Source organism: Lutra lutra, chromosome X, assembly GCF_902655055.1.
Source record: "Lutra lutra chromosome X, mLutLut1.2, whole genome shotgun sequence".
NCBI lineage: Eukaryota > Metazoa > Chordata > Mammalia > Carnivora > Mustelidae > Lutra > Lutra lutra.
Genome location: NC_062296.1, coordinates 53242261 through 53255282, shown reverse-complemented (window position 1 = coordinate 53255282; position 13022 = coordinate 53242261). Strand labels below are relative to the sequence as shown.

The 13022-nt window shown below is 40.0% G+C and overlaps 1 protein-coding gene across 4 annotated transcripts in view; it reads right to left on the bottom strand.

Annotated features, from left to right (window-relative positions):
* Positions 1–13022, bottom strand: part of FAM120C (family with sequence similarity 120C) — a 132202-nt gene that overhangs the window by 99734 nt on the left and 19446 nt on the right. For 3 of the 4 annotated variants that reach the window (XM_047716930.1, XM_047716932.1, XM_047716933.1), the window contains exons 2-3: positions 10237–10483; positions 8243–8325 (exon numbers count right to left, since the gene is read on the bottom strand). In XM_047716930.1, the coding sequence (XP_047572886.1) occupies positions 8243–8325; positions 10237–10483 (330 nt within the window). Of the gene's footprint in view, positions 1–8242; positions 8326–10236; positions 10484–13022 lie in introns of those variants that run through there. The other variant, XR_007124928.1, reaches the window with a different exon arrangement.

Here is a 13022-nt window from a genome sequence, read left to right as displayed (position 1 = left end):
GTACATGAAGAAGAAAGAAACTTGTCCATTCTCTTACACCATACACAAAAAGAAACTCAAAATGGATTAAAGACTTAAATGTGAGACATGAAACCATAAAAATCCTTGAAGAGGGCACAGGCAGTAATCTGTTTGACAATGGTCATAACAACATTGTTCTAGACATGACTCCTGAGGCAAGGGAAACAAAAGGAAAAATAAACTATTGGGATTACAAAATAAAAAGCTTCTGTGCAGCAAAGGAAATAATCAACAGAATGAAAAGGCAACCTATAACTGAATGGAAGAAGATATTTGCAAATGACATATATGATAAGGGGTTTATATCTAAAATATAGAACAAACTGATATAACTCAACACCCCAAAAGACAAATAATCCAATTAAAAAATGGGCAGAAGACATGAACAGAGATTTCTCCAAAGAAGACATGAAGATGGCCAACAGACACATGAAAAGATGCTCAATATCACTTATCATCAGGGAACTGCAAATCAAAACTAACAATGAGTATCACCTCACACCTGTCAGAATGGCTGAAATCAAAAACACAATAAACAACAGGTGTTGGTGAGGATGTGGAGAAAAAGGAACCCTCCTGCACTGTTGGTGGGAAGGCAAAGTGGTGCTGGCACTGTGTAAAACAGTATGGAGTTTTCTCAAAAAGTTAAAAATAGAACTGCCTTACAATCCAGTAATGGCACTACTGGGTATTACACAAAGAACATGAAAACACTAATTAAAAACTATATATGTACTCCTATGTTTATTGCAGTACTATTTACAATAGCCATATTATGGAAGCAGCCCAAGTGTCCATCAATAGATAAATGGATAAAGAAGATGTGGTATGTATGTATGTGTGTGTGTGTGTGTGTGTGTATGTGTGTGAGTGTTATGTGTATGTGTGTATATGTATGTATGTATGTATATATATATATATATATATATATATATATATATAATTCAGCCATAAACAGGAATGAAATCTTGCCAGTTGCAATGACATGGATGGAGCTACAGAGTATACGGCTAAGTGAAATAAATCAGTCAGAGAAAGACAAATACCATATGATTTCCCTCATATGTGGAATTTCAGTAAGAAAAAAATGAACAAAGCAAAAAAAAAAAAGAGAGACAAATCAAGAAACAGACTTTTTTTTTATTTTTTATTTTTTCAGCATAACAGTATTCATTATTTTTGCACCACACCCAGTGCTCCATGCAATCCGTGCCCTCTACAATACCCACCACCTGGTGCCCCCAACCTCCCACCCCCCACCCCTTCAAAATTCTCAGATCGTTTTTCAGAGTCCATAGTCTCACATGGTTCACCCCCCTTCCAATTTCCCTCAACTCCCTTCTCCTCTCCATCTCCCCTTGTCCTCCATGCTATTTGTTATGCTCCACAAATAAGTGAAACCATATGATAATTGACTCTCTCTGCTTGACTTATTTCAGTCAGCATAATCTCTTCCAGTCCCGTCCATGTTGCTACAAAACTTGGGTATTCATCCTTTCTTTTTTTTTTTTTTTTTACAGCTTTATAAACATATATTTTTATCCCCAGGGGAACAGGTCTGCGAATTGCCAGGTTTACACACTTCACAGCACTCACCATAGCACATACCCTCCCCAATATCCATAACCCCACCCCCCTCTCCCAACCCCCTCCCCCCATCAACCCTCAGTTTGTTTTGTGAGATTAAGAGTCACTTATGGTTTGTCTCCCTCCCAATCCCATCTTGTTTCACTTACTCTTCTCCTACCCCCTCAACCCCCCATGTTGCATCTCCTCTCCCTCATATCAGGGAGATCATATGATAGTTGTCTTTCTCCGATTGACTTATTTCGCTAAGCATGATACCCTCTAGTTCCATCCACATCGTCGCAAATGGCAAGATTTCCTTTCTTTTGATGGCTGCATAGTATTCCATTGTGTATATATACCACATCTTCTTTATCCATTCGTCTGTAGATGGACATCTAGGTTCTTTCCATAGTTTGGCTATTGTAGACATTGCTGCTATAAACATTCGGGTGCACGTGCCCCTTCGGATCACTACGTTTGTATCTTTAGGGTAAATACCCAGCAGTGCAATTGCAGGGTCATAGGGTAGTTCTATTTTCAACATTTTGAGGAACCTCCATGCTGTTTTCCAGAGTGGTTGTACCAGCTTGCATTCCCACCAACAGTGTAGGAGGGTTCCCCTTTCTCCACATCCTCACCAGCATCTGTCATTTCCTGACTTGTTAATTTTAGCCATTCTGACTGGTGTGAGGTGATATTTCATGGTGGTTTTGATTTGTATTTCCCCGATGCCGAGTGATATGGAGCACTTTTTCATGTGTCTGTTTGCCATCTGGATGTCTTCTTTGCAGAAATGTCTGTTCATGTCCTCTGCCCATTTCTTGATTGGATTATTTGTTCTTTGGGTGTTGAGTTTGCTAAGTTCTTTATAGATTTTGGACACTAGCCCTTTACCTGATATGTCATTTGCAAATATCTTCTCCCATTCTGTCAGTTGTCTTTTGGTTTTGTTAACTGTTTCCTTTGCTGTGCAAAAGCTTTTGATCTTGATAAAATCCCAAAAGTTCATTTTTGCCCTTGCTTCCCTCGCCTTTGGTGATGTTCCTAGGAAGATGTTGCTGCGGCTGAGGTCGAAGAGGTTGCTGCCTGTGTTCTCCTCGAGGATTTTGATGGATTCCTTTCTCACATTGAGATCCTTCATCCATTGTGAGTCTATTTTCGTGTGTGGTGTAAGGAAATGATCCAATTTCATTTTTCTGCATGTGGCTGTCCAATTTTCCCAACACCATTTATTGAAGAGGCTGTCTTTGTTCCATTGGACATTCTTTCCTGCTTTGTCGAAGATGAGTTGACCATAGAGTTGAGGGTCTATTTCTGGGCTCTCTATTCTGTTCCATTGATCTATGTGTCTGTTTTTGTGCCAGTACCATGCTGTCTTGATAAAGACGGCTTTGTAATAGACCTTGAAGTCCGGAATTGTGATGCCACCAACTTTGGCTTTCTTTTTCAATATTCCTTTGGCTATTCGAGGTCTTTTCTGGTTCCATATAAATTTTAGGATTATTTGTTCCATTTCTTTGAAAAAAGTGGATGGTACTTTGATAGGAATTGCATTAAATGTGTAGATTGCTTTAGGTAGCATAGACATTTTCACAATATTTATTCTTCCAATCCAGGAGCATGGAACATTTTTCCATTTCTTTGTGTCTTCCTCAAATTCTTTCATGAGTACTTTATAGTTTTCTGAGTATAGATTCTTAGTCTCTTTGGTTAGATTTATTTCTAGGTATCTTATAGTTTTGGGTGCAATTGTAAATGGGATGGACTCCTTAATTTCTCTTTCTTCTGTCTTGTTGTTGGTGTAGAGAAATGCAACTGATTTCTGTGCATTGATTTTATATCCTGACACTTTACTGAATTCCTGTACAAGTTCTAGCAGTTTTGGAGTGGAGTCTTTTGGGTTTTCCACATATAGTATCATATCATCTGCAAAGAGTGATAGTTTGACTTCTTTTTTGCCGATTTGGATGCCTTTAATTTCCTTTTGTTGTCTGATTGCTGAGGCTAGGACTTCTAGTACTATGTTGAATAGCAGTGGTGATAACTGACATCCCTGCTGTGTTCCTGACCTTAGCGGAAAAGCTTTCAGTTTTTCTCCATTGAGAATGATATTTGCGGTGGGTTTTTCATAGATGGCTTTGATAATATTGAGGTATGTGCCGTCTATCCCTACACTTTGAAGAGTTTTGATCAGGAAGGGATGCTGTACTTTGTCAAATGCTTTTTCAGCATCTATGGAGAGTATCATATGGTTCTTGTTCTTTCTTTTATTAATGTGTTGTATCACATTGATCGATTTGCGGATGTTGAACCAACCTTGCAGCACTGGAATAAATCCCACTTGGTCGTGGTGAATAATCCTTTTAATGTACTGTTGAATCCTATTGGCTAGTATTTTGGCGAGAATTTTTGCATCTGTGTTCATCAAGGATATTGGTCTGTAGTTCTCTTTTTTGATGGGATCCTTGTCTGGTTTTGGGATCAAGGTGATGCTGGCCTCATAAAATGAGTTTGGAAGTTTTCCTTCCATTTCTATTTTTTGGAACAGTTTCAGGAGAATAGGAATTAGTTCTTCTTTAAATGTTTGGTAGAATTCCCCCGGGAAGCCGTCTGGCCCTGGGCTTTTGTTTGTTTGGAGATTTTTGATGACTGTTTCAATCTCCTTACTGGTTATGGGTCTGTTCAGGCTTTCCATTTCTTCCTGGTTCAGTTGTGGTAGTTTATATGTCTCTAGGAATGCATCCATTTCTTCCAGATTGTCAAATTTGTTGGCGTAGAGTTGCTCATAGTATGTTCTTATAATCGTCTGTATTTCTTTGGTGTTCGTTGTGATCTCTCCTCTTTCATTCATGATTTTATTTATTTGTGTCCTTTCTCTTTTCTTTTTGATAAGTCTGGCCAGGGATTTATTGATCTTATTAATTCTTTCAAAGAACCAGCTCCTAGTTTCGTTGATTTGTTCTATTGTTTTTTTGGTTTCTATTTCATTGATTTCTGCTCTGATCTTTATCATTTCTCTTCTCCTGCTGGGTTTAGGGTTTCTTTCTTGTTCTTTCTCCAGCTCCTTTAGGTGTAGGGTTAGGTTGTGTACCTGAGACCTTTCTTGTTTCTTGAGAAAGGCTTGTACCGCTATATATTTTCCTCTCAGGACTGCCTTTGTTGTGTCCCACAGATTCTGAACCATTGTGTTTTCATTATCATTTGTTTCCATAAATTTTTTCAATTCTTCTTTAATTTCCTGGTTGACCCATTCATTCTTTAGAAGGATGCTGTTTAGTCTCCATGTATTTGGGTTCTTTCCAAATTTCCTCTTGTGATTGAGTTCTAGCTTTAGAGCATTGTGGTCTGAAAATATGCAGGGAATGATCCCAATCTTTTGATACCAGTTGAGACCTGATTTAGGACCAAGAATGTGATCTATTCTGGAGAATGTTCCATGTGCACTAGAGAAGAATGTGTATTCTGTTGCTTTGGGATGAAATGTTCTGAATATATCTGTGATGTCCATCTGGTCCAGTGTGTCATTTAAGACCTTGATTTCCTTGTTGATCTTTTGCTTGGATGATCTGTCCATTTCAGTGAGGGGAGTGTTAAAATCCCCTGCTATTATTGTATTCTTGTCGATGTGTTTCTTTGATTTTGTTATTAATTGGTTTATATAGTTGGCTGCTCCCACGTTAGGGGCATAGATATTTAAAATTGTTAGATCTTCTTGTTGGACAGTTCCTTTGAGTATGATATAGTGTCCTTCCTCATCTCTTATTATAGTCTTTGGCTTAAAATCTAATTGATCTGATATAAGGATTGCCACTCCTGCTTTCTTCTGATGTCCATTAGCATGGTAAATTCTTTTCCACCCCCTCACTTTAAACCTGGAGGTGTCTTCGGGTTTAAGATGAGTGTCTTTTAGGCAACATATAGATGGGTTTTGTTTTTTTATCCATTCTGATACCCTGTGTCTTTTGATTGGGGCATTTAGCCCATTAACATTCAGGGTAAGTATTGAGAGATATGAATTTAGTGCCATTGTATTGCCTGTAAGGTGACTGTTATTGTATATTGTCTCTGTTTCTTTCTGATCTACTACTTTTAGGGTCTCTCTTTGCTTAGAGGACCCCTTTCAATATTTCCTGTAGAGCTGGTTTGGTATTTGCAAATTCTTTCAGTTTTTGTTTGTCCTGGAAGCTTTTAATCTCTCCTTCTATTTTCAATGATAGCCTAGCTGCATATAGTGTTCTTGGCTGCATGTTTTTCTCATTTATTACTCTGAATATATCATGCCAGCTCTTTTTGGCCTGCCAGGTCTCTGTGGATAAGTCTGCTGCCAATCTAATATTTTTACCATTGTACGTTACAGACTTCTTGTCCCGGGCTGCTTTCAGGATCTTTTCTTTGTCACTAAGACTTGTCAATTTTACTATTAGGTGACGGGGTGTGGACCTATTCTTATTGATTTTGAGGGGGGTTCTCTGAACCTCCTAGATTTTGATGCTTGTTCCCTTTGCCATATTGGGGAAATTCTCTCCAATAATTCTCTCCAATATACCTTCTGCTCCCCTCTCTGTTTCCTCTTCTTCTGGAATCCCAATTATTCTAATGTTGTTTCGTCTTATGGTGTCACTTATCTCTCGAATTTTCCCCTCGTGGTCCAGTAGCTGTTTGTCCCTCTTTTGCTCAGCTTCTTTATTCTCTGTCATTTGGTCTTCTATATCGCTAATTCTTTCTTCTGCCTCATTTATCCTAGCAGTGAGAGCCTCCATTTTTGATTGCACCTCATTAATAGCTTTTTTGATTTCAACTTGGTTAGATTTTAGTTCTTTTATTTCTCCAGAAAGGGCTTTTATATCTCCCGAGAGGGTTGCTTTAATATCTTCCATGCCTTTTTCAAGCCCAGCTAGAACCTTGAGAATCGTCATTCTGAACTCTATATCTGACATATTACCAATGTCTGTATTGATTAGGTCCCTAGCCTTTGGTACTGCCTCTTCTTCTTTTTTTTTGTTGTGAATTTTCCGCCTTGTCATTTTGTCCAGATAAGAGTTTATGAAGGAGCAAGTCAAATACTAAAAGGGTGGCAACAACCCCACGAAAATATGCTTTAGCCAAATCAGAAGAGATCCCGAATTTTGAGGGGGGAGAAAGGGGATAAAAAGGGGTTCAGAAAGAAAAAAGAAAAAAAAAGAAACTATTAAAAAAAAAAGAAAGCCGATAAAGAAAAAATATAAAAAGAGGAAAAAATATATATATATTTATTAGATAAACTATTTTAAAAAAGTTAAAAAAGAAAACGGTAAAAGTTAAAAAAATTTAGCAGAAGAAGAGAAAAAGAAAAAAAATTTGAAAAAGAAAAAAAAATTAAATTAACTGCAAGGCTAAAAAATCATGGGGAGAAAGCCATGAGTTCCTTGCTTTGCTTTCTTCTCCTCTGGAATTCCGCCGCTCTCCTTGGTATTGAAACTGCACTCCTTGGTAGGTGAACTTGGTCCTGGCTGGGTTTCCCATTGATCTTCTGGGGGAGGGGCCTGTTGTAGTGATTCTCAAGCGTCTTTGCCCCAGGCGGAGTTGCACCGCCCTTACCCGGGGCCGGGCTGAGTAATCCGCTCGGGTTTGCTTTCGGGAGCTTTTGTTCCCTGGGCGCTTGGGAGCTTTTGTTCCCTGAGCGCTTTCCGTAGAGTTCCGGAGGGCGGGAATGAAGATGGCGGCCTCCTGGTCTCCGGCCCGGAGGAGCCGAGAGCCCGGGGCCCCACTCCTCAGTGCGCCCTCAGAGAACAGCGCCCAATGACTCCCGTCACCCTGGCCTCTGGCCGCGCTCCTAGCTGACCGAGCCTGCGACCGGTTCAAGGCAACCCCGAGCTGAGAGTCACTCCTCGGCTCTGTCTCTGTAGCCGGCTTCCCCGTTCTAATACCGGTAAGCTCTGCGACACTCAGACACCCCCAATCCTTCTGCGACCCTGCGGGACCTGAGGCCGCGCTGACCCCGCCTGGGCTTCACCCCAGTTAAGCCTCTGGAGCGATGTCCTTCAGCGGAACAGACTTTTAAATGTCCTGATTTTGCTCCGTTGCTCCGCCGCTCGCCGGGAACCGGCCCCTCCCTCCGCGGTCTATCTTCCCGTCGCTTTGGATTCACTTCTCCGCCAGTCCTACCTTTCAGATAGTGGTTGATTTTCTGTTTCTAGAATTGCTGTTCTTCTTTTCTTCAATCTCCCGTTGGATTTGTAGGTGTTTGCAATCTTTAGATAAGCTATTTAGCTGATCTCCCGCTACCCGAAGTAGTCTCAGCCTGCTACTTCTCTGCCATCTTGACTCCTCCCCAGGAAACAGACTCTTAACTGTAGAGAACTGATGGTTACCAGAGACAGGGATGGGTGTGGAGATGGATTAAATAGGTGATGGTGACTAAGGAGTGCATTTGTTTGGGTGAGCACTTGATGCGTGGAATTATTGAATCACTATACTGTATACCTCAAAGTAATATAATACTGTGTGTTAACTATACTGAAAAAAGATAGTAAGGGTATTGATCATAATTATAATTTCTGCATTTGAAATATTTTAAGCCTAATGAAAGGTAATTATTCTATCGAAACTCCGATGGAAAAAACCTGATATCCCCTAGGCATGGATGTATAGGCAGGAAATGGGGGCACTTTACCTTAAGTGATGCAAGGGGATGCTCTGGTCCCAAGAGGCTCCAGTGAAAAGCAGCCAGGTCCTCATCTGGAAGAATGTGGTTACCTATAAAGTACATTTGTCATTTATTGACTGTGCAAATGTTTTCATAGAACCTCCAGGCCATGAAAGGGCTTCTGGGGAAGAAAATAATCAAATAATTTAAAGAGGTATAGATTCTCAATGTAATATCTATAGTATCTATGTGTTGATTACTTACTATGTAGCACATGCATTATATGTTTTATTATTGTAATAACCATGCCTAAGAGTGTTATTATCCCTATTTTACAGATAAGGAAACAGAGGTTCAGACAAGTTTGGTGACATAGCCCAAAGTAGCTTGGTTAATAAGTGCCCCCACCAGGATAAGAAGCAAGCTCTAAAGCCCATGCTATTATCTATCATCTAGTCATTCTGCCTTTTATAATAGCACCCACAATTACTGAATGCCTACTAAGTGCTCGGCATTTTATACGTCTCATTTCATTTAATTCTGTCAATAACACAATGAGGTATACTATTCCATTTCACAGATGAAGAAATTGAAACCAGGGAGGTGTGACTTCAGCGATTTGTCACAGGCCTAATTCTATGACTTGTGCTGACTCCATTAGATGTGCCAAACTCAAATCCTTTGGGATTATAAGCAGAGGTTACACCTGAGACAATATATTAACCTTCATGTTCTAGGTACTTAGAAAGCCACCTGAAAACATAATCAACTCTCAGGGTGCTTGGGTGGCTCAGGTGGTTAACTGGTCCAGTTGGACAGGTGGTCCAACTCTTGGTTTCAGTTCAGGTCATGATCTCAGGATCCTGGGACTGAGCCCCATATCAGGTTCTGCGTTCTGCAGAAGTCTGCTTTAAGATTCTCTCTCCCAGGGGTGCCTGGGTGGCTCAGTGGGTTAAGCCTCTGCCTTCAGCTCAGGTCATGATCCCAGGGTCCTGGGATCGAGCCCCCGGGCTCTCTGCTCCGCAGAGAGCATGCTTCCTCCTCTCTCTCTGCCTGCCTCTCTGCCTACTTGTGATCTCTGTCTGTCAAATAAATAAAATCTTAAAAAAAAAAAGATTCTCTCTCCCTTTCCTGCTGCCCCTCCCCCACCTGCATTTTTTCTCTCTCTCTCAAATAAATAGATAAATCTTTAAAAAAAAATAACCAACTCTCTGGAGTTTACTTTAAAAAAAAAAAAGATTTTATTTATTTATTTGGCAGACAGAGATCACAGGTAGGCAGAGAGAAAGGCAGAGAGAGAGAAGGAAGCAGTCTCCCTGCTGAGCAGAGAGCCCGATGTGGGGCTCGATCCCAGGACCCTGGGATCATGACCTGAGCTGAAGGCAGAGGCTTTACCCCACTGAGCCACCCAGGCGCCCCTGGAGTTTACTTTTAAATGCATCTTTAAAAGATAAATTGATGGATGGCTAGAATGGACAGATATATGATAAAGCAAGTATAGGAAAATGTTAATGGCAGAATATAGGTGGTAGATATAGGATATACAGGATTTTCACTACCAAATTCTTTCAATTTTGCTGTGTGTTTGGAAATTCTTATAATACAATGTTAGCACAAGAGAAAAAGAAAAAAAAATATACAACAATTTGTGTTCTTCATCTAAATTGAGACAGCAGGAAAGAAATGCTAATGCTCTGAATAGGTAACCAAAACTATCTGGGGCTAGTAAAACATTTGGCCTAAGACAGTACTGTGTATAAAATGTTATGGAATGTAAGAAAAAAAGTTTTACAGAAATCAAAATAATTTTCTAGGATGTCCTATATTAAATTCATAAGACAAACGTGCTGAGTTTCTAATAAGCAGCCCAAAAGCCTGCTGGTTTTTCCCCAGTACAGTGTTTAGCATGTGGACTTTAAAAAGATAAATTCAATTATGACAGGCTAAATTGCTGGTCTTCATGTCTTAACATTGGAACAGGAAACTTCACCAATCACTGGAGCCTGTTCTTGGATACCTACCTAGCAGTGCAGCAAATATGGGAAAATTCATTCGCTTCAAGCCCAGCTGCTTGGCTACCTCCTGCATCAGGAACTGATTGGTAGTGAGATTCTTCCCATTCCAGCTCAGCTTCAGAGCATGGGAACTGTAGTAAGAAGGAATATTGTAGAGAGCATACTCGGAATCATGGGCAAGAAGGCCATGGAAGCCATTTTCCCTGAAAAAAGCCACCACTTCCAAATGGTGGTCTTCAAGGCTCTGAAAGACCTAGGAGGGAAGAAGAGAGGAACATGTCATGTAACAGAAACTGACTATATTTGGTTAGAGTCCAGAAAGTTAGTAACAAAAGTTTGTAGTTGAAATTTAAGATCACTCTTAAGATCTAGGATCACGGCTGAACACAATACTCAGCAACATCAAAAGTGTCTCCCAGATTCAAACTTGATTATTCCTACTATAAACAAAGATAGTATTATCTATGTTTTCATTGAGATGCCCAGTGCTTTCATGAAACTGTGGTGTGAGGCATTTCAAGAAAATACTGAAATTAACATGGTATATATTACTTAAATTTCTGCTGCACACAGTAACAGAAGAAATCTTTGTTGGAAAGATAATAAAGCTATTATTTATTGCTCATCACCTTCTATATGCCACATATACCTTACCTACATTATCTCATTGTCAGAACAACCAAGAATAAGGTAGGTATGGATGAAAAAACTTACATGTAGAAATAGACACAGACAGGTTAAATTAACATAGTTAGAATCTGATTCTAAGTTCATCTAACTTTTTTTTTTTTAATCTAACACCTTTCCAAAAAATCCTTGCTTGTGGGTACCTGGGTGGCTCAGTTGTTTAAGCCTCTGACTCTTGGTTTTGGCTCAGGTCATGATCTCATGGATGGTGAGATGGAGCCCCAGGTTGGGCTCCATGCTCAGCAGGGAGTATGCTTGAAAAGTCTCGCCCTCTGCCCCTCCCCCAACTCACCGGGCGGGGCGGCTGCTGCACTGTCTCTCTAAAATAAATAAATAACCCTTTAAAAAAAAAATCCTTGCTTGCTTTCTTAGGAACCTCTTAGACCACAGAGCACTTCCAGCAGGTAGAGGTCAGAAACGTCACCCCATTTTGGAAATGGGAAAACTAAGTCTATGAGAGGTTGGCTGCCCCTAAAGCTGCATAATGAATGAGAGTACACAGGATTCAAACTCAGGCTGTTCTGAATCCGGAATGCACTTATTTCTACCGTACCAGGCTTCTTCCTAGAGAACATTATTTTTCATGTAACAGACAGACCCTTAAATGCCCTTCCGGTGTATGCCTCTATCCCTGCACTTAGAACATACTGAGATAATCTGCATACTGGTTATACCTTGCTAACTTCCTCGACTACAGAGACTTAATTTATCTCTTTATTCCTGATTCCAACATAAAACCTGGAGCATAACAATATGAGTAATAATGGTTAACAGATACTGAATACATACTATGTGCTAAGCAGCATTCCAAGTACTCTGCATTCATTAACTCATTTAATATTCAATCTTATAAGGCCATATCTATTATTATCATCTCCATTTTTACATTGCTATTCCTAAGGTCGCATGGCCAGAAGGAACAAAGCCTGGATTTTGGCTCTCGAACCTATGGACCTAAATATTTTTGCTGAACTCAACTAACCTATTTTATTTTCACTTAAATTACAAAATAATGGTAGTTTTCTGCAACCTGACTGGAGTTTCAATGCATAAAGCTTCTGCTAGGCTATGGGAAGAGACTAGTCACAGCAGATAGTCATGTCACACATTAAGTCCACAAGGGGAGGGTCACTGATAAGCAGATAGCACACAACGTGTGTACATGTTTGTTTTCTAAGCAAAGGAACCAATAATCCTTACTTTGTGCGGCAACATATTTACACCTAGAGTTATGATGAACTCCAGTTGAGTCAGAGTAGGAGTACAGTTTATGCTGTCCACTAGTGCTAGTTTGTTCCAGCATACCTCTCATACAAGTCACTCACTGAGCATTCATCTGTACCAGGAGTAGTGCTAAGTATGGTACCTTCCATCTCTTCATCACAATCAGACCAAGTAGGTGTTACAAGTCCCATCTTACAGATGAGGAAACTGAGGCTCAGAGAAGCAACGTGCCTTGCTCAGGGCCATGGAGCATTCCAAATGTCCATCGACAGAAAAAATGGTTAAACAAAATATGGCATAACCATACAAGGGAATATTACTTAGCTATAAAAAGGAATGAAGTACTGATTCATGCTACAACATCAATGAACTTAAAAACAATATTGAGTGCAAGAAGCCAGAGAAAAAGGCCACGTATTATATGATTCCTTTTATATGAATTTTCCAGAATAGAAAAATCCACTGAGAGGGAAAAATAGATTAGTGGTTTCTAGGGACTGGGGGAAAAGGGAAATGAAGAATGACTGCTAGAAGGTACTGAGTTTCCTTTTGGGGTGTTAAAAATGTTCTGGAATTAGACAGTGATCATAGCTGCACAACTCTGTGACTACAACTTATACACCTTAAAAATGGTAAATTTTGGGGTGCCCAAGTGTCTCAGTTGGTTGAGTGGCAGACTCTCGATTTCAGCTCAGGTCATGACCTCAGGATCCTGGGATCAAGCCCTGAGTCAAGCTCTGCACTCAGTGGAAGTCTGCTTAAGGATTCTTTCTCTCCCTCTACCCCTCCTCCCACTCAACTGTGCATTCTCTCTAAGTAAGTCTTTTTTTTTCTAAGTAAATCTTTTTAAAAAATGGTAAATTTTATGGTATTATGTGAAT